This window comes from Oryzias latipes, chromosome 3 (assembly GCF_002234675.1).
Source record: "Oryzias latipes chromosome 3, ASM223467v1".
In the NCBI taxonomy this organism is placed as follows: domain Eukaryota; kingdom Metazoa; phylum Chordata; class Actinopteri; order Beloniformes; family Adrianichthyidae; genus Oryzias; species Oryzias latipes.
Genome location: NC_019861.2, coordinates 2,758,628 through 2,784,555, shown reverse-complemented (window position 1 = coordinate 2,784,555; position 25,928 = coordinate 2,758,628). Strand labels below are relative to the sequence as shown.

Sequence of the window (25,928 nt, the reverse complement as noted above, 5' to 3'; positions counted from 1 at the left end):
GACCAACACGTGACGTTACAATTATGTTGCCCTAATAAGGAAACTGTTTCATATTTAATAGAAATGTCTACAAATTTATTACAGATATAATTAATAATTACTATGTAAGGGTATTATTATTATTGTTATTATTATTATTGTCATTTTTTCAGAACAACTGATTTGACTTTTTGTTCTTTATAAATATCTCCCAGTCAAGAGCCGAACACCACAAACTGACATGCCTAAGAATTACATAAAAACACAATTAATCAAAAGATATCAGTTAACTTTCTGTTAGTTTTCTAAAAGCTGTAACTAGAATGAATTTTGAAAATCCTGGTTTTTGTGTTCCACCCCAAGATTTAAAGTGGCCCCCTACTGGTCACCCCCATGAAAGATTTCTGGAGGCGCCACTGCTCAGAGAGCAGGATTTTATAGGAACACCCCGAAATGCCGCTTTGGGTTTGTTTATATAGTGAGGAATAACACTTAAAAGCTCCAAAAAGCGGATTTGCATCATTTCGGCCCCTTAGCAGCGCTGATGGAGAGGTGTGTGTGGGGGGGGGGGGGCAGCTTGGGTTCACCTGTGCGCTGTGATTGGTCCGTTCGGCGCACCTCAGTGGATCAGTTGGGTTTCGTGGCTCAAAGTGGGACAGATCCACAGAGGGGAAGGAGTAGCGGTCATCATGCCCAGCGGCTACTGCGGGAAAACTCTCGAGGGCCTGAGCTTGGATTCGGGATTCTCTGCAGGGGGGGGCTGCCCGTCCCTCACGCTGTCCTCCTCCGGACAGTCGAGGCGCTCGCCGCCGAACGGCGGCGGCTCCCGGCACGCCGGCTCTCTGCGCAGCAGGAACGGCAGCTGGGACACGGTGAGCACGCTGCCCGAGGACGCGGCGGACCTCCTCTCTACGTGTCCGCTGTTACCGGAGCTGGAGGAGTATCCGTGGGCTGACCCGGAGCTGCAGGAGGTGTTGGGGAGAGTCGCGGGTTCGGATGCCTGTTTCAGCGCAGACGCAGTCCGGCGCCTGTCCGTCCTGCTCAGCAGAGCCTTGGTGCGCATCTCCAGGGAGGCGCAGCGGCTCAGCGCGCTCCACAGGCGGTGCACGCGCCTGGAGGTGCAGAGCGCGGTCAGGTTGGTCCTGAGCTGGGGTCTGGCCCAGAGGTGCCTGTCATCCGCCGTGAGGGCGCAGTCTCTTCACTGCATGAGCTCCGGGGACGCGGCGCGTCAGCGGGGCGCGTCCGCGCGCTGCGGGCTCGCGCTGTCCGTGGGCCGCTTCTTCAGGTGGATGGTGGAAACTCGCCTGTCGGTGCGCGTACACGAGTACGCCGCGATCTGCCTGACAGCGTGCGTGGAAAGCCTGGCCGAAGAGGTGGGAAGGCGCGCGTTGCACGTGGCGAGGCTGACCCCCGGGCAGGCGGACAGGGTGTGCGCGGAGCTGCTGGAGGGGACCGTGAGCAGCGACGCGGAGCTGTGGGGGCTGCTGCAGCCCCACGAGCACCTGAGCTGCGGGAAAAACGCGCACGGTGAGTTCTGACCATCTAACGCTTAGTTATTATGATTATTTTGCTTTGAAAAAAACTTTTTTTCCAGATCTAAAGTTCTTTCCTTTATTTAAATCTAAAGATTTTACAGCGTTTCTTTTTCAGTTTCCACCAAACCAATGATGGAGGAGAATTTGTTTGTCTGTCTCAAAGTTTAGAGAAATTATGTATCTCATCAAAAATGTAGAATTTCAACTCAAAATCCCATTTAAAGCAGAGAGATGTCATTCATGTGACAGCTCACATTTCCTTGTTTCCTCTGATAACAAAACCGATCAGCTCCTACAATCAAACTGTCAGAGTTTCCTTCTGCAGGTGGAGGTGAGCTCTGAATTCAGAAACTAATGTGGTCTCATTGAAAACCCATGAAGCTCAGTTTCTGTGCCCTGATGAGATGCAGCCTTTACGGTTTGACCTCCACGTGTGAAGGGAGGAAAAGTTGATCTTTGTCTGGAGGTCAAAGGTCGAAGGTGCAGATGCAGATTCAGATTCTGATTCAGACTGGAGGAGCTGCTCCCTGAAGCTGACGAGCGGAAAAGGGCCTGAGCAAACACAGGGAAGCCCTCACAGAAGCCATTTCTTTGCCCGCTTGAGGTGAGGACTTAACCCGCCCCCTCCCTCCCCCTCCCATGAGAGCAAACAGGAAGTCGGGTTGAAGCGAACATTTGTTCGCTCCTGCAGCATCGGAGCTTCACGGCCGTGTTTGCAGTCAAATGTTTGACTGAGATGAAATGACGACGAGGTTTAGAAAAGTGTCTTAGATGACAAACAAGTTTTACCTTTACTAAAAACATATGATAGCAGTTGCGTCACTTTATTTCAGTGTTTTTCAACCAGTGTACCGTGGGAAATTATCCATTTTCACTGATCTTAAAACATTTTCCATCTCCAGGATATCAGCTCTGTGTTCATCCAAACAGAACCTGATAAAACACTGAGTATTTTGGAATATAAAAGATCATAAAATACTTTTTCTTTGTGTTTATGCGATCCTACTAAAGACATTTTGATAAGAATGACGGTACCGCGATTTAGCCGCAGCTTCAGGTCTGTTTTCAGAAAAGTCCCGCCCCTTTAACTGTCTCCACCAATCATTCTTGGAGGCTTAATCACACGTCATCAGTCTGACCAATCAGAAGTGGTTAAAGTCTTCGCTTCCTTGTTCTGATTCTACTCATAAAGTCTCTCAGTTCCAACAAAAATACCAGCTAAAGCTCGTCTTTAGCGGTGTAGCTTTACACAGAATCCGGTGTCAGACCGTGGAACAAGTGAACAAAACAATGAAGCTCAGAGAAGAGAGTCTGTCTGCCATCACTACATCTCCCATGATGCATTGGGTTAAAGTGACAGCGTCTCAGCGTACGGAGTCTTCCCTGTTAAACGTCTTGAAACCACAACAAACACACATTTAACAGTTTTAAATCTTCTTGATGAAATCAGAGGTCAGAGGTCAACAGTTTAGTTCTCCTTCCAGGTTTGTGTTTCTTAACAGCCAAACATCCCAGAGTTTGGTCCAAGTCATCTTTCTAACTGAAACACTTTTCTAATAACGTCTGGATTATTTTAGATGTTAAATTTAAGATGAAGTGATAATAACATTTAAGAAACAGGATGAAGTTACAGACACAATTAAACTAAATTGAAACAATTTAATCATCTAAAAAGAAATAAAACATTTTTGTTAAAGTTTTCAAAGACTTCATCTTTGATTAAGACAAAAGAAAAACTAATAAAACTTCAACATGTTCACTTTATGTGTAGCTACAGAAAACATAAATATAATGTCAGTCTTTTTGTGTAAAATGTATCAGACATTGTGATCACATTGTTCAAAAATTACAGTTGCCTTTGCACTAACATTGAAAGAAAATATTTAAAAAAGAAATCACAATTTAGGAAGAATATTTGTTCTTTTGTGAGGTTACATAAAATTGCATGTTAATAAACTGGAGTGAAAAACAACTACCAGGGTAAAATGTCAAATAATTTTGATGAAAATTATTACTGAAAACTAACTCCCTGTACTGTGTGCGTGTTTAACCGTGGCCCCTCCCACTTCTGCTCAGCGCCATCGTGAAGGGCGCTTCAACCGATTTCTCTGTGCATCGTCCTCATCAGGCCTTAGTGAGCGCATCTTCAACGAGATGCAGTTCTGCAGCCCAGGAGAGGCTGCTTGGCTGGAGAACAACTTTGCTTTTTGCTCCACTATCTCCTGCTGCTTAACTGGGACGATTTAACAGTTATTCACATTTTTGTCTTGTTTTCTCGATAAAACTTCAGAGTTATTTATTTATTTACATTTGTTTAGAATGCCAAGGAACTCCCTGCACTTTGTCTCATATTCTCACCAAGATAATTCATTTAACTTATGTTGAAGTTTTACTTTTCTTACTTCAGGGAACTGTTTGACTTTAAAACATGTATGCATTTTGCTGAGCTTTTTACTGTCTGCACTTCAATGAGCTATCTAAAATAACTTGTTTAAAAAAAAAAACAAAGTTAACAAATGGTTCTTGTATTTTGTTTTTGTTTTTATTTTTGACACCAATATTTTCACCTCTACTCCAAATATCGTTATCGCCCCTCTAGGCTGCTAATAATCAGCATCTGTATCACCATCGTCTTTCTCTGCATGCAGGTGGCCCTCCTTTGTGACAGTCCGGATCATTTCTCGGTGGGAATTTCTGTCCTTTCATGTTCAGGAAAAACAGGATCTGGTGACATTTCATGTCATTGTCACCCAACAATGAAGTCATGATAGTCAGGCTTCATCCATCATCCAGCTCGTCAAGACTGACGTCATCAGCAGGGTTTTTCTCATGCTAATGAAACCGAAAGAGCATTTAGTCCTAAACCGGTTAAAGGGGATCCCCAGATCCGGTTTGGATGGTCGGATCTGTTGTGGACCATCTGACTCCGAGCTCTGCTTTTGATATTTAATAAGGAAAGAAACATTTTCCTCGTGTTTATTTGTTTCTTTGGCATCTTCTGCTAAGTTTAATTGTTTCTTTTTTATAGACTTTTAGTTTGGTTGTTTCAGCAGGTCTGAGTATTTATGACGTAATTATTTAGGGCGCATGTGTGTTGAATTGATCTGACAGATTTACTGTGTTCCACTAAAGGAAGTTCCTATCAGAGAATATTTGATTTGATTTGATTGTTGCTTTTGTTCAAGTCCTGCACTTTGCTCCGACTGAAGGTGATGAGAGCGGAGAGCCGTGCTATCGTGGACGTTTAACATGCAGAGCCGTCGTTCAGCCTGCTGAGCAGCAGCATGTGCTCCTCATCCATCAAAGCTTTCTAAAATCCTGCTTCAATAGAGGATCAATCAATCAATCATGGGCTTTGATTAGTAAATCTGGACTTTCTTTTCTAGAAGGGAGGGTCTGGAGCAGAGTAACGATCCGAGATGTTGTGGGGGTGAAGGTGTTTCTGGGGGGGGGGGGGGGGGGGGTGTCTCAGACGCTGTGACCCACGTCTCCAGCTCAGCCTCAATCAGAACTTTGTCTGCGAGGCGATTCTGACCCCTCCCCTGTGGCTGTTGGTTAGCCCCTCAGCAGAAAGAGCCGCTGTTGTCTGCCGGGTGACCCCCCCCCCCCCCCCCCCCCTCTGCAGCGCTGGGGGGTTGTTCAGGGGCTGCTTTTATTGAGCCGCAGGTACTCAGAAGCTCAGAGTTGAAGGAAATGACTCATTCACTCACCGTTCTGTGCACAAGCAGGTCAGTGTTGGACCTGGGGTGGGGGGCGGGGGGTGGGGTGTTTTCGGACTGCACAGGTACGGATTAAAACTGGGATTTGTGCTTTGTCCTCCCAGACTGGACTCCTGTTGTGCGGGCATGAATCGCAGCTTGTTCGCCTCCCCTCCTGTGTGCAAACAGCAGTCGTGTGCAGCAATTATCTGCAACACTCCGCCCTTGTTGGAGTGCAGCCGCCGCTTTCAGGGAGGAGCTGCTGCAGTCGCAGGAACCTCAGAGACAGGGCTGCTCAGGCTGATCCGGCACCCCCACGCCAAAGCGTGCGTCAGGGTAAACACACGGCAAGAAAACGCAGGGACAGAAATCAACCAAAACCGCTTTGTCCATCTGAGGGAAAGCAGATTGGGTTTGAGCACAAGGCCCCCCGCTGCAGCTCTGACCCTGCTCTGCTGAGCTCAGTTTCAGGGTTTCTGGGTGCAGGCCTGCAGGACTCGGTCAAAACTGTCTGTTTGCAGACAGAAAAGCTGCCGTGGGGATTTTCAGAAAGCTGCTTTCTGAAGAAAAAAACCAAAGAGAAGTCCCTGCTGGGACGTTTGCCTCCCACTCTCACATGAGCGGTGGACTCGCTCGGCCGTTCTGATGCCCTCATTGTGTGGAAGATCAGGAGTCAGCAGGTCCTCCATTGAGACGGACACAAAGGATGGAGCTGAGTCATGCTCTGCGCTCCATCACAGGCCTTTATCTGACAGAGAAAGGCCTTCAGGCAAAGTCAGTTAAAACAGTTATTGCTCAAATGAATTGATCTTGTTTTAGGGCTGTGGGCTTTCCTCCTTCAGAATGAATTCAGCAGAACCTCTGAAGCAGACCCACAGCTGTTTGTAGAGAAGTGTGTTTCTTCCGGATCTGCTGGTCAAACGTGGCGAGCTTCCGTGCGTCAGACACAAACTCTGCTTTCTTGAGCTTGCAAAGCCGTTCAGAGCTGAACAGGAAGAGCTGGGAGGGTTTCTTCTGCAGAGCATAACAGTAACGTGGCTTTCATCAGTCAAAGCTGGTCAATCTTTAAAACAGCAGCTCTTTCCTCCTCTCTCACCTAACCCAAAAACGCAGAACTTGAGGGTTAAGCCTTAACTACTGGCTGGGGATGACATCAGCAGCGTCTGCAGGGTGAAGCTGGAGCGGTCTTTATCCTCACCAATTTTCTTTCACTCACTCACTCACTCACTCACTCACTCACTCACTCACTCACTCACTCACTCACTCACTCACTCACTCACTCACTCACTCACTCACTCACTCACTCACTCACTCACTCACTCACTCACTCACTCACTCACTCACTCACTCACTCACTCACTCACTCACTCACTCACTCACTCACTCACTCACTCACGAACGAACGAACGAACGAACGAACGAACGAACGAACGAACGAACGAACGAACGAACGACCATGTATGCTTTCCCTGCCAGCATCTTACACCCTGCAGTTATGTGCTGGATTGTTTCAGGCGCCTCTTTGCACAGCCTACACCTTGGGTCTTGTCTGGTGTTGTAGATCTGAGCCTCTATTGCTCTGGTGCTCAGGGCTTGTTCCTGAGCTGCCAGGATGAGCGCTTCAGTACTGTCCTCTAGGCCAGCCCTTTCTAGCCATTGGTAGGACTTCTTGATATCAGCCACTTCAGTTATGGTCCGGTGGTACATCCCATGCAGGGGTTTGTCCTCCCATGAGGATCTGTCCTCCAGCACTGTATCCTCTGCTCTCCATTGCCTGAGACATTCACTGAGCACACTGTCAGTTGGGGCCTTGAGCTTGATGTACTCATGCATCTTGGATGTTTCATCCTGGATAGTGGCTTCTACGCTCACTAGTCCTCGGCCTCCTTCCTTGCGGCTAGCATACAGTCTCAGGGTGCTGGATTTGGGATGGCACCCTCCATGCACGATGAGGAGCTTTCGTGTCTTAACATCCGTGGTCTGTATCTCTTTCTTTGGCCATTTTATTATTCTTGCAGGGTATCTGATAACTGGCACTGCATAGCTGTTTATTGCCCGGGTCTGGTTCTTGCCATTGAGCTGGCTTCTCAGGACTTGCCTTACTTTGAGGTATTTAACTGTTGCAGCTTTCTTTGTTGCCTGCTCCAGGTTGCCATTTGCCTGCGGAATTCCAAAGTACTTGTAACTGTCCTCGATGTCTGCTATTGTTCCTTCTGGGAGTGAGACCCCTCCTGTGTGGACTATGACATCCCAATGTCAGTACTGTAGATCCTGGTGGTGTCACCGAAGAAGCTTGTTTTCAGTTTTCAGTTTCATCTGGACAGACGAGCCGGACTTCATCCTCTGGGCAGCATTAACGTGGCCGTTCAGAAACCAAAATCTGTTCTTCAAACAGGCTGACCCAACAATGTTAAATGACTATGCAGGTATTACTTACCTTGTTTGTGTTTTAGGTGAGCTGTCATTGCCAGCCCATATTAGCCCACACACAAAGGCTTCCAAGGAGCAGCTGGAGAGCAGGGAAAATCCTTACATTCACCTGGAACTGCAAATGCTGGAGCAGGCGCTGCTTGCGACCAGCGTGGGGAGCATCTCAGAGCTCAGTAAGTGTGTGGTTGAAGAAATGTAAAATGCTGAATCAGCCTAAATTACATTTAAATTAGCTTAAATTTTACAGCAACTGAAGAAAAAGAAAAATCCTTAGCCTACTTTCTGAAACAAATGTGTTAAATCATAGTGAAACAGATGTGTGGGTCTATAAAGTGGAAACCATGAGTGCCTGCATCTCCAGAAGAAGTGTGGGTCCTGAGGGTTTCTGTCCTTCTGCAGGTGATCTGGTGTCTCGAGCGATGCACCACATGCAGCGCCTGCAGAGCTCCGGCATTTCCATGAGCAGCGCTCGCTCAGCCAATCAGCGCTCAGTGTCCTGGGCCCCAGACGCTCTCCGCACGCTCTACTACTTCCTGTCCAGCCCACAGATGGAGTCTCAGGAGAACCCAAACCTGGAGCCTTCTGTCATGTTGTTGAGCAGGGAGAGGTTTGTGAAGAGCTGCTGCACCAACGTGTGGAGTTGTTTGGTCCTGATCTCAGGGAGCCCTCTTCTGTTCTAACCCATCTTCATCCAGGCCCTTCCTGCTCCTCCCTCCTCTCATGGATTGGATCCGGGTGGCCGTTGTTCACGCCGAGCATCGGTGCAGCCTGTTGGTGGACAGCGATGATGTGAGACAGACAGCCAGGCAGCTGCTGCCGGGTCTGGACTGTGAGCCCCGACCGCTCAGGTGAGACCCAGCAGCTCCTGGTCCAGCCTGCAGGCGGAAACCGGGCCTCCGGAACTACGGGCTAAGGAATCTGTCAATAAGAAACGTCTTCATAAAGACAAAGAAAAATATGAATTTAAGTTTAAGGAGCCATTTAGTTTTACATTTCACATGTCTGTTTTGAATACGATTTGCCTTCGTTTTGGATATGATTCTTGAATGTCTTGAATAGGAAATTTCTACAGTTAACTCTGTGTCAAAACTACGTCACGGGCTCAGAGGCATAAACATCGAGTCCCAAAACATCAATTATCCAAATTTGCACATGCGTTTGACAGGATCGTGTAAACAACGCACCAGCTGATCGTTTCAGACCCAGAAGTGGTGGAAAACAGCCCAGAGAGCAACCGCAGACACACCACTCTACTCACTAGGTGCAAAAAATGTGCATGTCTGTCAAAATTGGTTAATATTTAAAAGGATACCAAAACAAAAGCTAAGCTAACGTGTAGCTTCAGTAAGCTAAGTGGTATCCGACTGTTGCTGCAGAAATTTAATCAAATAATTAAACGGCAGTAGGATCAGAGTTCACAGCTTTCTCTCTTTTTCTAATTTTCCTTCCTTTCTGTTTTTCTTTTCAACTATCGCCGCAATGGTGTCTTCAAATTTCTATTTTAAGCTCTGCTCACTTTTGCATGTACGTATTGACAGCTATCTTACCTCATACTGAATCATAGGATCTTTAAAAAGACAGAATAAAATGATGTTTTTTAGGCGCACCTTTCTAAAGAGATGTCTTTCAGAACTTAAAGCCTTATGACTTGGTCTCATTCACCGGTACGGAGGTTGACCCATTCGGGTTCACTGGGTTTTTGGGTTGTCCGGGTCGGCAGAGGGTCAAAGAGAGGAGCAGCTGCTTCCTTAGGGGAGCACAGGTGTGTCTTGCAGTTCACTTGAAGTTCGTATGGCTACCTACGATGAAATGTAGCATTCTTGTACGTGGGGTAAGTGTATCATGAAGTATTCAAAGGTACTTGTCACGGTGCAGGGTGGCTCGAGAGCCGGTAGGACCCAGATGCAGAGACGGGAGGCCAACGGGTTCAGGGACTAGAGGGTTTAATACAAAACAAAAGGCGCTGCAGAGCAGGATGACAAAACCAAAACCAAAAACTCACTGTGACGTGGCACGAGACAAGGAACATGGCATAAAGACGTGAACACCGAGACAAAGGCTAGTGGACCAGCACAGGAGGAAGGCAGAGACATGACTTAAATACAGACAGGGCAGACAAGACACAGGTGAACACGATCAGGGCAGATGGGGACCAAAGGAAGTAAAACTCAAAAAACAAGACAGGACAGGAAACCTTTCAAAATAAAACAGGAAACAGAACCAAACAAGACAGAACAAGAACTAAAACGAAAAACAAGACACAACAAAATCAAACCATGACAGTACTTTTGACTTACAATTTCCAAAAGTCAGGCTAAACACAAGAACACTTATCCAACACCTCGCGTGTTGGATAAGTGTTGGATAATCACGATGACCTGTCGCCCACAGCATGCCCGTAGCAAAAAGTGGGCATGAACAATTTCTCTCTACAGGCTCCCATACTACTTTGTTATTTCATGTGGGTTGCGCAAATTTGACCATTTTTACCCACAAACACTGGACTTTGGGCGTGGAAACGGTCTGTGTGTACTATTATACACAGTAGGTGAGGCGCAGGCGTGTTGGACAGATTTTTTATCTTTTTAAACCCCCTTAAAACCTGTGCCCTGTGCAACGAGCCCGTTAGTGCTGTTCACGTGATACGTGCGCGCTCCTTGTTGGCAGCCTGACTGGAAAAACGAAGAAATCAGACAACCAGAGTGTCGTTTGTGTGGAAATCCTACAGGCGTCTTACGGGCACTTACATATCTCTGACTTCTTGGTTCTTCTATTTTCAGACACGGTTGTGTTTTGTCACGTACCCAACATGTTTCAACAGAACGTCAAACACAACCGTGTCTGATAATACAAGAACCAGCTAACAATACAGACTTTATGAACTAATACTTACATACCTCGTGCACGCCCCACTAGTGCGGCGTTTCTGCACGGTCAGTAAGGAACCAGTACTCACTAACGACTAGAGTGTTGCGTCTGACAGCATCACCTGTACATCAGAAATGTGTGTAACTTCCATTACTTCTTGATACATTTGCCACACGCAAGACAACTACCATTTTCGTGATGTCCCTTGATGCAGCCGCACGAGCCTCAAGGGAACTGCATGACACACCTGTGCTCCCCCGAAGATGCGGCCGCTCCTCTCTCCCTCCTCCCCATGGACCCGGACATCCCAAAAACCCACAGCACCTGTACAGGTCAACCCCCCCGTATGGGTTCATGTGACGAAGACATTTTCCTTGACCATACGTCTGTGTTTGTGGTTCATCCGCTGCATTTCAGATCTCCTTGGGTGAATGAATGAATTCATGGATAATAATTCTGTTTTGCATCATTTTTGCTGTTTTTTAATCACTTTACTGATCGGTCTTTTAGAATGGCGCTGCATGGTTGCTGTGTCGTTCGTTCTTAAGGTTTTTTTTCCACCTTAATGTGCTTTATGTTTTTTATATAAATCCACATGGAGTTCTGCGACAAAGGACAGAAACTTCATTACTTTTGCTATTTGTTTTATTCCCACAAAGGTTGTGTGTACTTTGATTTGATTTATTTCTGTCGTGTAAGTTACAGATGTTCTTCTGCTCTTCTACACTGCTGCGCTGTAGTGAATGCCACTTTTGCCTGAATGTCACTTTGTAGCTGCAGACAAAAGAATTTCTCCATCGTGGGATAAATACAGTCTTATCGTATCTTATAAAATGATCAGTGCATGAGTGCATACACAAACACACACACTTAGTCTGACATGACTCCTTCATGGATCACATAGATCTGTGAGACAGAACCAACCCAGCATGAGCGTGAGCTCCTCTTCATCACTGCATCAGTTTGAGCGGGGAGGCAGCGGGTCATCCTCCTCTTTCTTGGTCTTCAGGTCTGCGTCCTGCTTCCAGTCCTTCAAATGTCTGGGAGCTGAAGCTGCTGCAGCAAAGTTCCAGCTGGATTTGGGTTTCAGGATGTTGTCCAGTGGCAGAGCTGATCTGGTCCAACACGCCACACGACTGCTGGGAGAGGATGGGGTCAACACCGTGGACGACCAGGTGGGGGCGTGTTAGTAGAAATGAATGCGATCTGTCTGAAAGCAGTCAGTGGATTTCAGACTGATTTGGCCACCTGGGGGCAGCAGGCTACATAGAAATGTGAGGATTTGGACCATGGTGGTGGTCTGGACTTTTCTGCAACACTCTGCTGTGCCTCCTGCAGGGAATGACTCCTCTGATGTACGCCTCTGCAGAAGGCGATGAAGCCCTGGTCCAGATGCTCATAGAGGCGGGGGCCCATCTGAACCTGCAGGTACCAGAGGAACCCCGCTCAGTTTCTCCGCCCTCCACAGGTTGCAGTCAGCTCACACCTCTGGGCCCTTTGTTTGTTCAGGTCCCGGGCTGCTCCCCCCGACACCCGTCCGTTCACCCCGGCAGTCGGCACTGGGTGGCTCTGACATTCGCAGTGCTCCACAGTCACCTGTGTGTGGCGCAGGTGAGTCAAGCAGGTGGACTCCACATTGCCTGTGCCAGAGGTGGAGGCGGGCTCAGCTCCATAAATGTTTGATGCCTCCAATTTTGTTTTTTTTTTTAGATTTGTGCACAAGAGAGGAGGTGTTTGGATCCGATTGAACTAAAACCAAAAATTTCAGTAAAAGAGAAAAAAATTAGTGTTTAGGCTACTTTATCTAAGTTTAATCTTTTTTGAAGTAATATTAAAATAGGCTTTGAGCAGAGAAAAGTTGAGTTTGTTAACTGTTGGCTCTGAATGCTGTGATCGTCTTCTGTCCGTACGAAAGCATCTCAACAGATTTCAAGCGTTAACGCGTCACATCTAAAAAACCTTTTTAGGCGTTGTAATAAGTACATCCGTTGCAGGAATCTACGACGGAGTTTTAGGGCCAGTTTACAAACTATTTTTTTTAATTTACGAGAAAAAAAGTCTTAACTGTTGAATTACGCGATTAAAGTCATAAATTTATGATTTAAGTTTCAAAAACGAAGAAGTTCTGAACCTTTTGACGACTAAAAATCAGATTATTGTCAGTGGAGCCGTCTTTCTGGGGTTCAGTGTCGGTAAAGCGGAGTTTCATCAGTAAAATAAGGAGCTCAGAGACACGTTTGGGTGTAGAGGACCAATACTTTATTTTCTTTTTCATTCTCACACCCAGAAGTCCATTTGTCTCCTTACATCATGAACCTGTCATGTGCAGAACACCAATGTGTAAACAGTTACATACGCCCCCTCCTCCAGAGGAAACGTTCTGTTATATTAACATTAGAAAAATACCAGAAAGTGCTCCTCCTCAGACGGAAGCGTCACACAGTCGTAGAGATCTTGGTTTCATAGAGGAAGAAAGGATGGAAGTGAACGGCTGCAGGGACACCGACGTCTTCATCAACGAGTTGCAGAGGTCCTGAAAGCCCCCCCGTCAATTAAAAAAAAACCATTAATAAATCCTAAATCAAACAAAGAAGCTTCCAAACATTTGGAACTAGGTTTAGTCGCTCTGCTCTGCTGCTGTGTGGCGTTCACTTACTGCTCTGTACACTCACCTCCACTTTAACCTTTAATTAACGAGTTTTTTCTCATAATTTCCTTTTGTTTTTATTGTTTTATTTTTTGTGGCCTTGAAACTCCATCTTAGGAATTTAACAGAAAGTTGCCCTTTTTTTTTTTACGATCACACTGCAGAAAACTGATCAGTGAACAATTACACAACACGTAAAGGAGAAGTAGGTGAGACGCAAGTTTTTCCTTTTTTCAATCCCCAACATCCTGTGAACTTCAGGTGAAAAGCGTGCGCTCTGTGCCGCAGCCTGACTGTTAAAAATAAGGAAATGAGACAATCAGAGTGCAGTGTGTGTGGACGTCCTGCAGACACTTACCGATCACGTGCACACTCCGTGCGTGAGTCAGTAAGGAGCCAGTATTCACATCCTACTGACAACTGGAGTGTGGCGTAAGGACGGCGTGCGACAGCAGCACCTGTTTACCATTGGTCCCCCTCAGATCCTTCATAGAAATACGCCATACAACAACAAATTCATCAAATTAACATCCATGATATTTCATGGTAATCCCAAAAAATACATAATCTAGACCCATAAAACTCACATTTGAATAAATATAATGAAAGAAAGGGTTCCTGCACCCTGAACCTTTATGCTTTAGCTCCGTCAAAATTAGTTTTTCATTCAACTTTAACTCAGACATTCACCTCTTTTCAAACATGTGGCTCCAAAATATTTTTTGAAAACATCATTTGAATATTTTTCAGTTAAAATGAGTGATAAAGAGTTCCCAGCTTGTATTGCTCTAAAAATAAAAGTTTTTTTAAGAAAGTTAGTCTTTGCGTTTGGAATCTGACAACGTCTGTTTGGTGGCATAACCATATAAGTCTAGATTCCTCAGGTCAAAAATACACTCTAGATTCTGCATCTCATGTTAATGATCTGTCCTGAACTGAACTGTGAGTCGTCTGAGATCAGCATCTCATTTATGTGTTTATTTGGCATTGCCTGGACTTCAACTATTTTTCTAGCAGTAGCCCACTTTGTCTGCCAGTAAACTAGCCGTGTGATGACTAAGTTCTGACAACTAGTTTGGCCAAGTCAGCAGACGGTTGACAACTTCCCGTACGTCATGAGAGCGTGCAACTTCCATTATTCTTACAAATACTTCATGATACACCTGCCACACGTACAGCAACGGTACGTTCCATCTTCATGGCGCCCCTTGAGGTGTCTGTGCGAGCCTCAAGGGAACGGCGAGACACACCTGCGCTCCCCTCAAGATGCAGACCCTCATGGACCCAAAAAGCCACAGTACCTGTGTGGGTCCGCTCCTGTACAGGTGGATGTGACTGAGGCCTGGAATGTTCTTCTGGAAAACATTTGACTTTATTCAGCTCCACCGGCAGATGGTGGTGGTGGTGATAGGTGGGGGGGTTCAGGTCATGTGCCGACAGCTCCGAAAGCGACCAGATGAAGTTCATCCCTCAGTGAAATGATGAGAGTCAGACGTTGGGATGCAGTGGAAGGAGGATCCTGAACCAAGTGTCGTCTCGTCTCCCCACAGCTGCTGTTGGAGGCCGGCGCAGACGTGGAGGGCGGGGCCTCGCTGGAGGGGCGGGACACCTCGGCTGAGACGCCGCTGCAGCTGGCTGCTGCTGCAGGTATCCTCACTCTGTCCATCACACAGACCCCGGCGGGGGGTGGGGGGGGTTAGAGGCTTGCTTCTGTCAGACGAACCAGAACTGAAACTTTGACTGCAGAAAAGAAGCTCAGCAGAGGAGAAATTTTGCTTTTCCAAAAATGCAAAAACATGAGAAATGTGGTTTTACAAAACGTTAACAGGAAAAGAGTTAACTTTACTTTCAAATGGAATTCTAACAAAGGAACACAAAAGAGGGAAGAAAGTAAAGTCCAGCTTGTTTTCTGTAGCATTATTCCTCACAAATGTTTGTTTTAGAGATAATTCATCCCCTTTTTGGAAACAGTGAAGCTTCTGCGATGAAGGCCGGATCACAAACTGCTGGTTAAGCCTCTCATGAGGATCGATTGCAAAAGCATTTCCTCAGGAAACAGATACTTAGCTGACAGTGTTATTGTACGGAGAACTGAACATGGACTCAGAAATGCGTTTTTACAGAGAGAGCGATGGACAAAGAACAGTTCATTAGGCAGATTTATGGGATGTTACAGTGCAAACAAGACCAGCTAATGTTTCAGGAGTTAGTTACATCACAAAATGTGAATTTTTACATTTCTGGAGTAAAGATGTTTTTCTAAACTTTGATGAAATCTGCTAAATTACTGACGTCAGTTTACACTAAGACCCAATAGATAAGGATTGTTATGATGTCTGCGCTCCATGATGACTAATAAAGCCCGGTGTTTACAACGTGATGGATGGCGATGGATCAATCACCAGCGATGCCGATGCAGGCTTTGATAAGCTTCAGCTTCTCGCTATCTCACCGTCAAACATGTCATTTTTCTTTAGGTATAGGACTGAATGAATGATTATTCTCATCATTAGCTGCCACAATTTACTAAAAAACTGGCATTCATTGAGAAGAGTTTCTGCGCTTGGAGGAGGTGGTTTTCGAGGAGTATCGACATATTTTGGAAAACTGCAATAGGAAACTGCGATTGGTTTGAATGCGCGTGTGAACATTATTTGTCAGCTCTCATCTGTTTGCCCAGCTGTTGGACAGGACAAGTTAGAGAAAAAAAATAATACATGACTCACATGACTGACAATGCGCGTCTTGCTAGGAGCTGGCTGCTTTGGGCGCTGAACAGCGGGGCCCCCCAATACGTCCCTTATTGAGCCACTGTCTCGGATGTGATCCCCACATTTTGATATGGTGGAAGTGGATTATAGAGAATTAAATATCAACAAAGCTGGATATTTAAAGTTTAAAAGTCACTTAAAAATGAATGACAACTGATGAGTTATTCTTCATCTGACAGTAAGGAAAGCAGGAAAACGTTTCCTACCAAAAGTGTTTTTTAGATTTCAAGGAAGCAGATTTTGAAATGAGCAGGAAAATCCCCCTACTGCCCCTAGCGGAGTAATGATGAACGACAGGGCAGGAAACATGGGGCATGTTATGTAGAATGGGTTTTTACAGGAACGTTTGAACCTTGGCAATGAGATAGGAGTCTCAAAAATGTTGACGCCAATGGTTATTGCCAATGGGGGCAGTAACTAAGACATAAGAAATACTTCCAGAGACTCTATTTGGAATCAGACAGATCTGAAGGCTTTCAGGAGGATTTTTCCTGGTCTGAATGCTGACCTCGTGTTGCTGTTAAGTCTCTTTTTTTTTCTTTCATGCTGATCGGATGCATTCAAACCTTATTTGATGCCTTGTGGGATCTCATGCAGGCCTTTTGCCCCTCCCAGGTTTTTGTTATGCCCCTGATTTCAGGCCTGAGCTATCACAGAATCCTTCCTGTAGCCCTGGAACTGGATGAGCGCCGTTTCCGTTCTGAGAAACGGTTGGACAGACTGGCCGCCAAGGCCTCCTCTATGACATCATCCCTCAGCCATCTGCCGATGTCAGCAATGGAGCTGCTCCCACATGGAAGGCTGGTCCTTTCTGACGGACAGCAGGTTGAGGGATGACCTCTCAGTGCGACCTGTGATCCCGCACAGCAGGAGCCAGAGACGGATGAAGGCCGTAACCGATCACTCAAACGGTTTGCTGGTTGTTTGGGTGAATCCTGTCCTTTGTTCCTTGCAGGTAACTACGAGCTGGTCGGCCTGCTGCTGACCCACGGGGCAGACCCTCTGCTCAGAGTGCATCATGGGAACGCGCTGGCATCCCCTCTGTACGAAGACATGAACTCCTTCAGCTACGCCGCCGCCCACGGACACAGGTGGGAAGTCTCCCAGGAGACGCTTGTGCTTGGCTTTGTGCTGGACGGTGAGGAGAGGTGTCTCTGTGAGCAGGAACATAGTGAGGAGGATGCTGCTGCAGCCTCGGCACAGGAAGGAGGACATCCTCTCTCTGGAGGAGATCCTGGCGGAAGGAGTGGAGGAGCCAAAGAAAAACAAGCCGCCTGCAGCTCCAGACTCCCAGAGCCCCCGGCTGTGCAGGGCCACGGTAAAGGCTCTGCAGCAGGCGGCGTACTACAGCGCCGAGCACGGGTACCTGGATGTGACCATGGAGCTCAGAGAGATGGGTCAGAGGCCAGTTCTGTAACCAAACTGTTTGTTTTCAATCCCCAAAAAGACCAAAGTTGGGTTTAAAAGCGGCTGCCGGCTCTCCTGCAGGTGTCGCCTGGAGGCTGCACACCTGGCTGGAGTCTCTGCTCAGAGCCCAGCAGCTCTGCAGGAGAGAGGTCACCCTCCACCTCCTGTCGGAGTTCCCCTCCATCAGGACGGAGGACTACGGCCCCGAGCTGCTCTCCACCGCCATCCCACTCATGTTCGGCATGATGGAGACCAGCAAGGTACAGCGCCTCCTTCTGTCAGAGCCTGCAACGGCTGGCATGTTTGGAGCATCAAAGTCAGATCCAGAGAAAGAAATTCTGTAAAAATGGACCGGCGCAAATAAAAACCTAAAAACACATCTCTTACACGGTGAAAAGGAATTCTGGACAAAATGTCATCAAAAAAGTGATGACATCACAGCGGGAGAAACCATCAAAACAGTGAAAGAGGCCAAACTCTCATATGTGGCTGAAAAGAGATTTCTGAATCCACTAATGAAACCAAAACGCACACGTCAGGGACGTCCAAAGGATTATGGGATGGCCACAGAACCTACGGCTTGGCAGCCATTTTGTGGCAAAGTGTGAAATTTGTTCATTTTCACATTTTCATATATTATGGAAAAATTCTTTCTTTGAGCGATATTCCCCAAATTTCCCTCACTCACCGTCAGGTGAAGTCTATAAGGTTTTGGTGACTGTTGACCATCTTAATTCACCCATATTACCTTCCACAAACGTACCCCCCCCCCCATAGAGAGCTCAGTCCATCACCTCCTTACTCCTCGTCGGGAGGCTACTTGGGAATACAAAAGGCGTTTTTTCCATCTGCTGCTGGTTCGGGGGCTGTTCTCCTGATGCTCCCACATTTTTATATTGGTAAAATTCAACACACGAGTCGCTGGCTCAGGCTGAACGAAAGAAGAAAAAGTTACATAGACCTGTGTGGCAGGGCCAGAGGAGGAGAGTGAGGGACAGGTAGCCGTCAATCAGCCAGTGGGGGCGAGTCAGAAGGGGGCGGCGGGGGTGGGGGCCGTATAAAGCCGCTTGCAGGTGCAATTTTCTTCAGTATTTTAATGAAAGCTTTACAGTTGTTGGTTAGAAAATACAGAATGTGAAATGAAACTTCGCTGACGGAGGACCTTCAGGCAGCTGCAAAGCAGTGTGGGGTTTGAATCCCGCCAAAGATTTGGCGTTTTCAGCACTGATGGGGAGTTTTATGTGGGTCCTTGTTCGCTGGTGTCTGCAGATCATGAGTGCATAAGCCTTCATTTTTCACGCATAGAACAGCAGGCACCCCTACGTCCATTAACAGCAAAAAAAAGGCCCACGCCATTATTCCACCACCACCGTGTTTGTCAGTCTTGTGTTGTTTGGTTTGGCTGTTCTGGAACTGTTCTCTCTTTTATTGTGGGAACTTTTCCAACGCCGCCATCCTACTTCCTTCTCCTGTTCCAGCCTCAGCCTGACATGAAGCTCTTTGTTTTTTTAAAACGTCTGCTCATCAAACATGTTCTGATCTGAGACGACCCCCACCCCACCCCCCTCTGTGTTCACCTTCTTTAGGACTACACGGTCATGAAGCTGCTGGCGTCTGTGTTTTGTCACTGCTTTGGCTCCGCCCCCATCCCTGCCATCCCGCCGCTGAACGTCGCTCTGTCCACTCAGCTGGGTGAGGCGTGTGTGCTGCCTGCCTGTGTGTGTGTGTGTGTGTGTGTGTGTGTGTGAATGACGGTCTGCTGTCTTTGCTCAGACGTTCATTTCCTGAACAACAAGGAGATGTCTGACGTGACCTTCATGGTGGCGGGCCGGCCGTTCTTTGCTCACCGGGTCCTGCTGATGTCCGCCTCTGAAAGGTTTATTTCCTTTTTTATCTGAATGTGTTTGAAAAGTCCACAAAAGAGAGAAAAAAAAGCGCTTTTATTTTGAAAGGTTTGAGCTTGAACTGGTGTATGAGATGCAGGAAAAGCATCGGTGAACGACAGCAGAGCTTCTCCCATGCTTGACAGGTTTCGTGGGATGCTGGCCGATTCCCCTGACAACATCCTTCACATCAGTCACATGACCTACAGCACCTTCCAGGTGAGACCTCCACTTCCAGGGTCATGCCCCCCACCCCTGGAGTTGGGTTTGGGCTGGGAGGTGCCGTTGTAGCAGGAGCTCAGAATTTTGGAGTCCTCTATTCTTCCTGAGGGGGGCTTAGAGGTCATCAGCAGTGTGACCCCACTCGGCCCCCCAGCTTCAAGCCGAGACATTGGAGTTTCCCCTGGTAGCGCAGTGGAGGTTTTCCTTCACGTTTGGGTCGTGTCATGGGTCCTGACCTGCAGGGGGGGTTTCTGACGCCCCCTCCCCCGTTGTTCTTGCCGATGTGGGCCCGTACAGCCCCCCCCCTTACAGCAGGAGACTTGATAAAGGCGCCCAGAGTTCCCTCATGGAGGAGGACGGTGGAAAAGCAGAAGAAAGCAGACTGCTGGACGTCATGATGACTGTTCTCTGGGTGTCTGCAGATGATGATGAAATCCCTGTACTGCGGGGGAACAGAAGGCCTGACCGTGTCTCACCCTGAAGCTTTGAAGGTGAGCCTGTTTCCTTAGGTCAGGGGTGTACCCGGCCCGCCAGATGGTTCAATCCGGCCCATTCATGAAGAGTAAAAATTATAAGGATGTTTTTAAAAAAAAGCACATTTCTAGTCCATTCCTGTGGCAAGTTATGTTCTTTTACTGAAGTAACCGAAATGTGCAATTCCGCCACCATGGGGAGCAAAGAAAAATCAAAACAGGTGAAACAGCAAATCTCTGCATGTGCCAAAAGCTAAACCTAACAGCTCTGTGTCAGAGTAAGATATAGTTTGTTTCCCCGTGAGCTTCACCGCTTTTATGTTGCTATAGGAATGATCAGTAGTGACACAATAATGACCAAGATGTTGTCAAAAAGAAAAAAAGGTTGAAGTGAAGTCCTGAGCTTTCCAGGAAAAAATGGAGTTTAATTTGTTCACGGAGCTGAAAACCTGCATGTTTGGTAAGTCATCAACAGGCGCTCAAAGAATATAATATTCAGCACCACTATGAGACTCACCATAAAGAAAAGTTTCACCATTTGCAGTTAAGAAAATAGAAGATTTACCAACTATTAGCTGGACTGAAGAACAACCGTCTGCATTTACTGCAGCCGTGACGTCACTGATGGAGCAGTGATGGACACCTGATTGCTAACATGTTGGAGCAAACATCCAAACCATTTTCTGATTGTGAATTTATGGAAAAATGCTGAAGGCTGCAGAAGGGTTTTACCACATAAATCTGTCAAATGTTTGCAAGTTTAATTTAGTTTAATTTTTCATTGATTTGCTCATTTTGGGTGTTTCATTTTGTTCCGTAGCCCCTCCCTGAGTTTATGATCAGGATTGTCAGATGAAAAATGCTCAAAAGTCTGTATAAAATTGAAAAAAACAACAACTTTTAAAAAAAAATCAGATGCTTTTTATTTGACATCCACTGGCCTCTATGAATGAATGTTTTATGTCGGTTGAGGCATTTTTTTCCAACTGAGGAAAATACAAAAAAAACCTGTTTTTTGCTTTGATGTTTCTGGTCCGTCCCACTGGAGATCAGACAGGTTGAATGTGGCCCCCGAACCCCCCGAACGATAGCCCTAGTACTTCCTGTCCTCACAATAACGGACTCTAGCAACATTTATGTGAACAGACGGTTGATCGGCTGGAGTCTGGAAAAGACTCCTTTTTCTGCAGTCAGACAGACAACCGTAGGAAGGAAAAGGAAAATACTGAATTTGAGTCTGGCGCTTTTCCTGCCGACAGAAGCTGATTCTCCGTGGATGAATGTCTTTGTTCGCAGCTGCTGCCGGCCGCCTCCTTCTTCCAGCTGCGAGGTCTGCAGAGAAGCTGCGAAACGGCGCTGTCGCAAACCCTGACTCTGGAAAACGCCGTCAGCGTCTACCAGACCGCAAAGGTGTGAGCGCGTGAGCTGTCCTGCAGGAAGTGTGGATGACGAGCGCAGCAGCTCCGAATTTCTTCAACTCCATCGTCATGAAAAGCAGGAAGTCCCTGCTAATTTCAACCTTAAGCTTTAGTTCGTCTTTACTTATTCTGACTCAAAAATGACACTTTTTTCTTTTCAATTGAATGAGAAAAGGAAGAATTTATTTCTAATCGGATACTAATTTTTCTATAAAACATTCAGCATGCAAAGCAGCTGAATTTACAGGTTTATTTTGTCTGTTTGCATTAAAGAATCCCCTGAACATTTTCAAAAAAAGAAGTTAAAACGGAACAGATGTGTGGAATTAGATCCGTCTTGGTTTTGAACTTTGAAATTATTCAACACCAACCAGTGTCATTAACGTTCAGCACAGCTAAGAACTGAAACTGCAGCCACAGATAAAGGCCTCGGTCACATGAACCGTATGGAGGGGGGGTACGGGTTCTGCTGGTTTTTGGGTCGTCCGGGTCCACGGAGGGTCGTAGAGAGGAGCGGCTGCATCTTCAGGCGTGTCTTGCGGTTCTCTCGCGGTTCGTACGGCCACTTCCAGTGATGCTGTGAAAATGGAACGTACCATTGTCGTGCGTGTTTGTTAGGATAATGGAAGTTACACGCACTCATGACGTACAGGTGACGCTGTCGTACGCTGGTGTGAGGACTGGCTCCTTACTGACCGTGCACAAATGCTGCACGCACGGGAGTGTGCAGGTGATACGCAAGTGTCTGTAGGACGTCCACACAAACTACACTCTAATAGTCTCATTTCCTCATTTCAAACAGTAGTGATGGGTCCGGGAACACCGATGCCGCGGCTCAACCCCGTGTCGGTGCGCGTAGCGCTCCAGGAGGAGTCACGTGACCGATACGGCCACGGTGTTGGTGTGTCACAGAGCAGCCAAACAAGGAAGCGCATCTACCAGCAGTGTTGCCAGATTATGCGCTTTTCCACCCAATTGGGGAGGGGGGTGGATTTTGATTTTGCGGAGAAAATTTGATTTGGGCGGTTTTCGCGTCAATTTGACGGGTTTTGTTACTTTTTATTATGAGTCTAAGCTTTCTTTTATTTTGAAAAATAACTGGATCTTCTCTGTTCCATTCCTGTCAATTGCGAGCTAAATCAGTCCAGCGGTGAGTTCAACAGAGCAGGAAAAATCTGTTTTTGATGCCTCGGATGCGCGCAGCTTCCAGCTGGTGAACGATTCCCATGCCCGCCGTTTTCCCCGCCCACCTGTGTTTGACCTTTTCTTTTACTGAATCTTAACTTAAAGTGTCTGATTTGGTGTTTTACTGAAGTTTGTGAAATTCTTTAATAGTTTTAATGGTATTTTTGGCTTTTTGTTCGTAGTTCCTCTCAATTTCTGCTTGATCAGAATACAATTCCATTTCAAACGGACTCTAATTTGAAATGAATCCTTTTATGTTTTGGAGGTTAAATGTGGCATTTGCTCTGCAGAACTGTCAAACTTAAAAGCCGCTCCTCAATGCTGGGACATTTTTGAGCGAGACATGGGAATGAGAAACTACGACGGAGTTTTAGGGCCACCGAAAAAAAAAAAAAAGTAAAATTACGTAATTAGTAAAAGTTTTTATCTCCTAAATTTACGAGATAAAAACTCGTAATTTTACTTTTTTTTTTTTTGGTGGCCCTAATACTCCGTCGTAAGAAACTACAATACTGTGTTTAGATTCAATTTATTAAGTATTTCAGCAGAGCTTCTCCAAACTTGGTTGCCTGCAATGACGTTTTTGGTCCAGCAGGAGTCAGTGTTGAGTGACACAGTCTCGACACAGTATCAATACAGTTTGGACAATCAGCCGAAAGGCTTCACGAGGCTTCATCCACCCATCACAATCTAACAGTCAGGCTGCAGCAGAGAGCGTGCACGTATCACATGAACAGCACTAACGGGCTCCTTGGACGGTCTGCAGAATTTTCTGTACGACACGCCTGCATCTGACCTACTGCCCCCTGTGGGTTACGGGTTTTCACTACGACCTGTCGCCCATAGAAACAAATGTGCATGAACATTTTCTCTCTCCGGGTTCATCGACCGGTCTGCGATGCCCCCCACAGGTTTGCCCATTTCCCCCCACATCCACCCATAAGTACAGCTGAGACTACGGCATAAAATGATGGATTCAATCTGAATTTGTTTCACTTTGATTAGAAACAAATATTTTCGTCAAAGGAGCTGCAGGTTCGAGTAACTTTTTTATTTTTATTTATTCATTTTTTTAGCTGCACGGAGCAGCCGAGCTCTGCAGGTTCTGTGAGGGCTTCTTCCTCCAGAACATGGAGCTGCTCCTGGACAGGGAGGACTTCCACCGCCTGCTGCTGGGAGGAGTCAACCGGGAGCCGCTCAGCCCCAGCATGAGGGACCGGGACCACAGCTGGGACCTTCCAGGCCTCCTGGGAGACCTGGAGGCAGCACTGATCCAAAGACTGCTGAGCCTCCACTCCTCCTGTCGAGGGTAGAGCGGTTCTGATCCGCAGATCTGATTCTGATCTGTTCCAGGTTTGGGAAAAACGCAGAGTGCTGGCTTTTCCCGTTTAAAGGAGGTTAACGTCAGACCCAAACAGCTTTGATGATGCCTTCACTGACGGCGAGCGGCAGCAGCTCCTCCTCCCTCCACAGGTTTTGACAAAAGTCTGTCCGGCTGTTTCGTTTTCTGTCCGGACGTCTGCAGAAAGAAAACTTTCTGCCGCTCTGCATGATCTCCATCCTGGTTCTGGCTCAGAACACAGCAGAATTCTCTAATCAGGACAATTCTTGGGAATAGTGGTATGATTGTTTCTGTCATGATTTCTGTGAGGATGGTAGAGAATTTAGAGACATTTTTTTTCCTATACCTGCCTTGAAGATTTCTCACCTGAAATGGAGGCTGCAGCTCCGTCTCCATGGCAACCATGCAGCCTGCCTGCAACAGGTCCTGTATATCTGTAAAAAAACAGCCTAAACCTTGATGTTGGTGAGAGTTACTGGATGCTATTATAGGTCATGAATGCATCCCCTCGATGAAAGGATGGACAGTGGAAGAGATCCCTGTCCTGTTGTTGTTTTTGACTGTAGTCCTTTTTTTTTTGCGGTCAGACGTTTCCGCAGACAAATGTCTGTGTTTTTAATTCAAACTATTGTTTTCCTGAACAAATAGTCTTAATTTATTTGAATATGTGGAGGTGCACAGTTCCTGTGAGCCTTTACTGTGATACAGATCAGGAGGTTTTAGCATTTTTAGCTGGAAAAGAGTCAGGAGGGTTTGAAAGCTCCATCTTTGACGTGGATATCCACCTGATCCTGACGTGATGCTGGAGTTTATGTCTAACTTTGATAGGAAAACAGGAAGTGTGGCTGTCACAATAAGAGATGAACTAAAGGTTTTGTCACTGCTTCCCTGCTCCACGTTTGTCGCTCTTTGTTTGGAAAAGACAGAAAAATAATTAACTCAACTGGTCAAAGTGTCCACGATGTGCCTTAGTAATCAGATTACAGTTGGGTCGTTTTCTCAGATGTGTAAATGAAAAGTTAAAGGATTTTTCACATGAAGGAAGCTTTATTTGAAGGGTTTTCTTATTATCGGTGTGCATAAAAACATTTTGATGATTGTCAATAAAGAACCAACAAAAATTGTGTTTTGGATGTTTTGAAAATGTTCTTGTGGTATTTTTCTGATGATGGTGGACACTTTTAACCCTTGTGCTATCCTAGGCACTTTACCATTGGGAGTTGGGTCATCTAGACCCACTAGACAGTGCTCTGAACCTTTTTTCTTCAATGATTTGTGATCTTCACTGGTGTCCATGGATTACATGAAATCTTTCCACCTTTATCCACCTTTGTCATGGTAGGGAGAACATGTCAATGTGAGGGGGGGGGGGGGGGGGGGTCATCCTTACATTACATTGATAGCACAAGGGTTAGAAATGGGCTTGGGAGAATCTGTCTATCGTTTTGAACATGTGACGTGGGGGACCAACAGGCTCCACCTACTTTTATTGCATGAAATCATGAAAAAAATAAGGATTGTCAAGAACATGTTGAAAAGATGAATCAGATCAAAAAAGATTGTTTTGACCAATAGAATGACAGAGGAACAGCTGTTTATTTCTCTTTTGAAGTCTTTGGGATTTTGGCTTCTTCCTGTTTGGAACACTCAGTCCAGTTCTCTTTTACAGTGAACGGGTGGGCCACAAGTTCCCAGCTCCAACCTGTTAGCAACGGGAAGGGGGGCGGGGTTGCTCTGCATAAACTAAGTCCTAGAAAACGACAGGGTTTATTTTTCCCTTGTGCTATCTTAGATGACCCCCCCCCCCTGCCATTGACGTGTTCTCCCTACCATGACAAAGGTGGATAAAGGTGGAAAGATTTCATGTAATCCATGGACACCAGTGAAGATCACAAATCATTGAAGAAAAAAGGTTCAGAGCACTGTCTAGTGGGTCTAGATGACCCCACTCCCAATGCTAAAGTGCCTAGGATAGCACAAGGGTTACTTTGGCCAATCGTAATCATAATTGAAAGACCACTGGGGACGATTGGAGATGCATTTCAGACACACACTAGAACGCTGACAAAT

The 25,928-nt window shown here is 46.4% G+C and overlaps 1 protein-coding gene across 1 annotated transcript; it reads left to right on the top strand.

The window, feature by feature from the left end:
- The first annotated feature begins 551 nt into the window (after positions 1-551).
- On the top strand, positions 552-24,984 carry LOC101159803 (ankyrin repeat and BTB/POZ domain-containing protein 2). Its single transcript, XM_023950567.1, has 17 exons — positions 552-1,506; positions 7,666-7,815; positions 8,042-8,249; positions 8,338-8,490; positions 11,520-11,685; positions 11,849-11,938; positions 12,020-12,121; positions 14,708-14,804; positions 16,884-17,019; positions 17,093-17,325; positions 17,417-17,595; positions 18,922-19,027; positions 19,109-19,211; positions 19,365-19,437; positions 19,863-19,931; positions 21,210-21,323; positions 23,593-24,984. The coding sequence occupies exons 1-17, from the start codon at positions 669-671 to the stop codon at positions 23,827-23,829; spliced, it is 3,054 nt and encodes a 1,017-aa protein (XP_023806335.1). The 5' UTR covers positions 552-668; the 3' UTR covers positions 23,830-24,984.
- The last annotated feature ends 944 nt before the right edge of the window (positions 24,985-25,928 follow it).

Excerpts from the sequence above, each read along its gene's own strand:
- LOC101159803 (XM_023950567.1), top strand. The coding sequence starts at position 669 with ATGCCCAGCGGCTACTGCGGGAAAACTCTCGAGGGCCTGAGCTTGGAT. Across the intron at positions 1,507-7,665 it reads CTGCGGGAAAAACGCGCACG|GTGAGCTGTCATTGCCAGCC; the intron begins GTGAGTTCTGAC and ends TTTGTGTTTTAG. Across the intron at positions 17,020-17,092 it reads GCCGCCGCCCACGGACACAG|GAACATAGTGAGGAGGATGC; the intron begins GTGGGAAGTCTC and ends CTCTGTGAGCAG.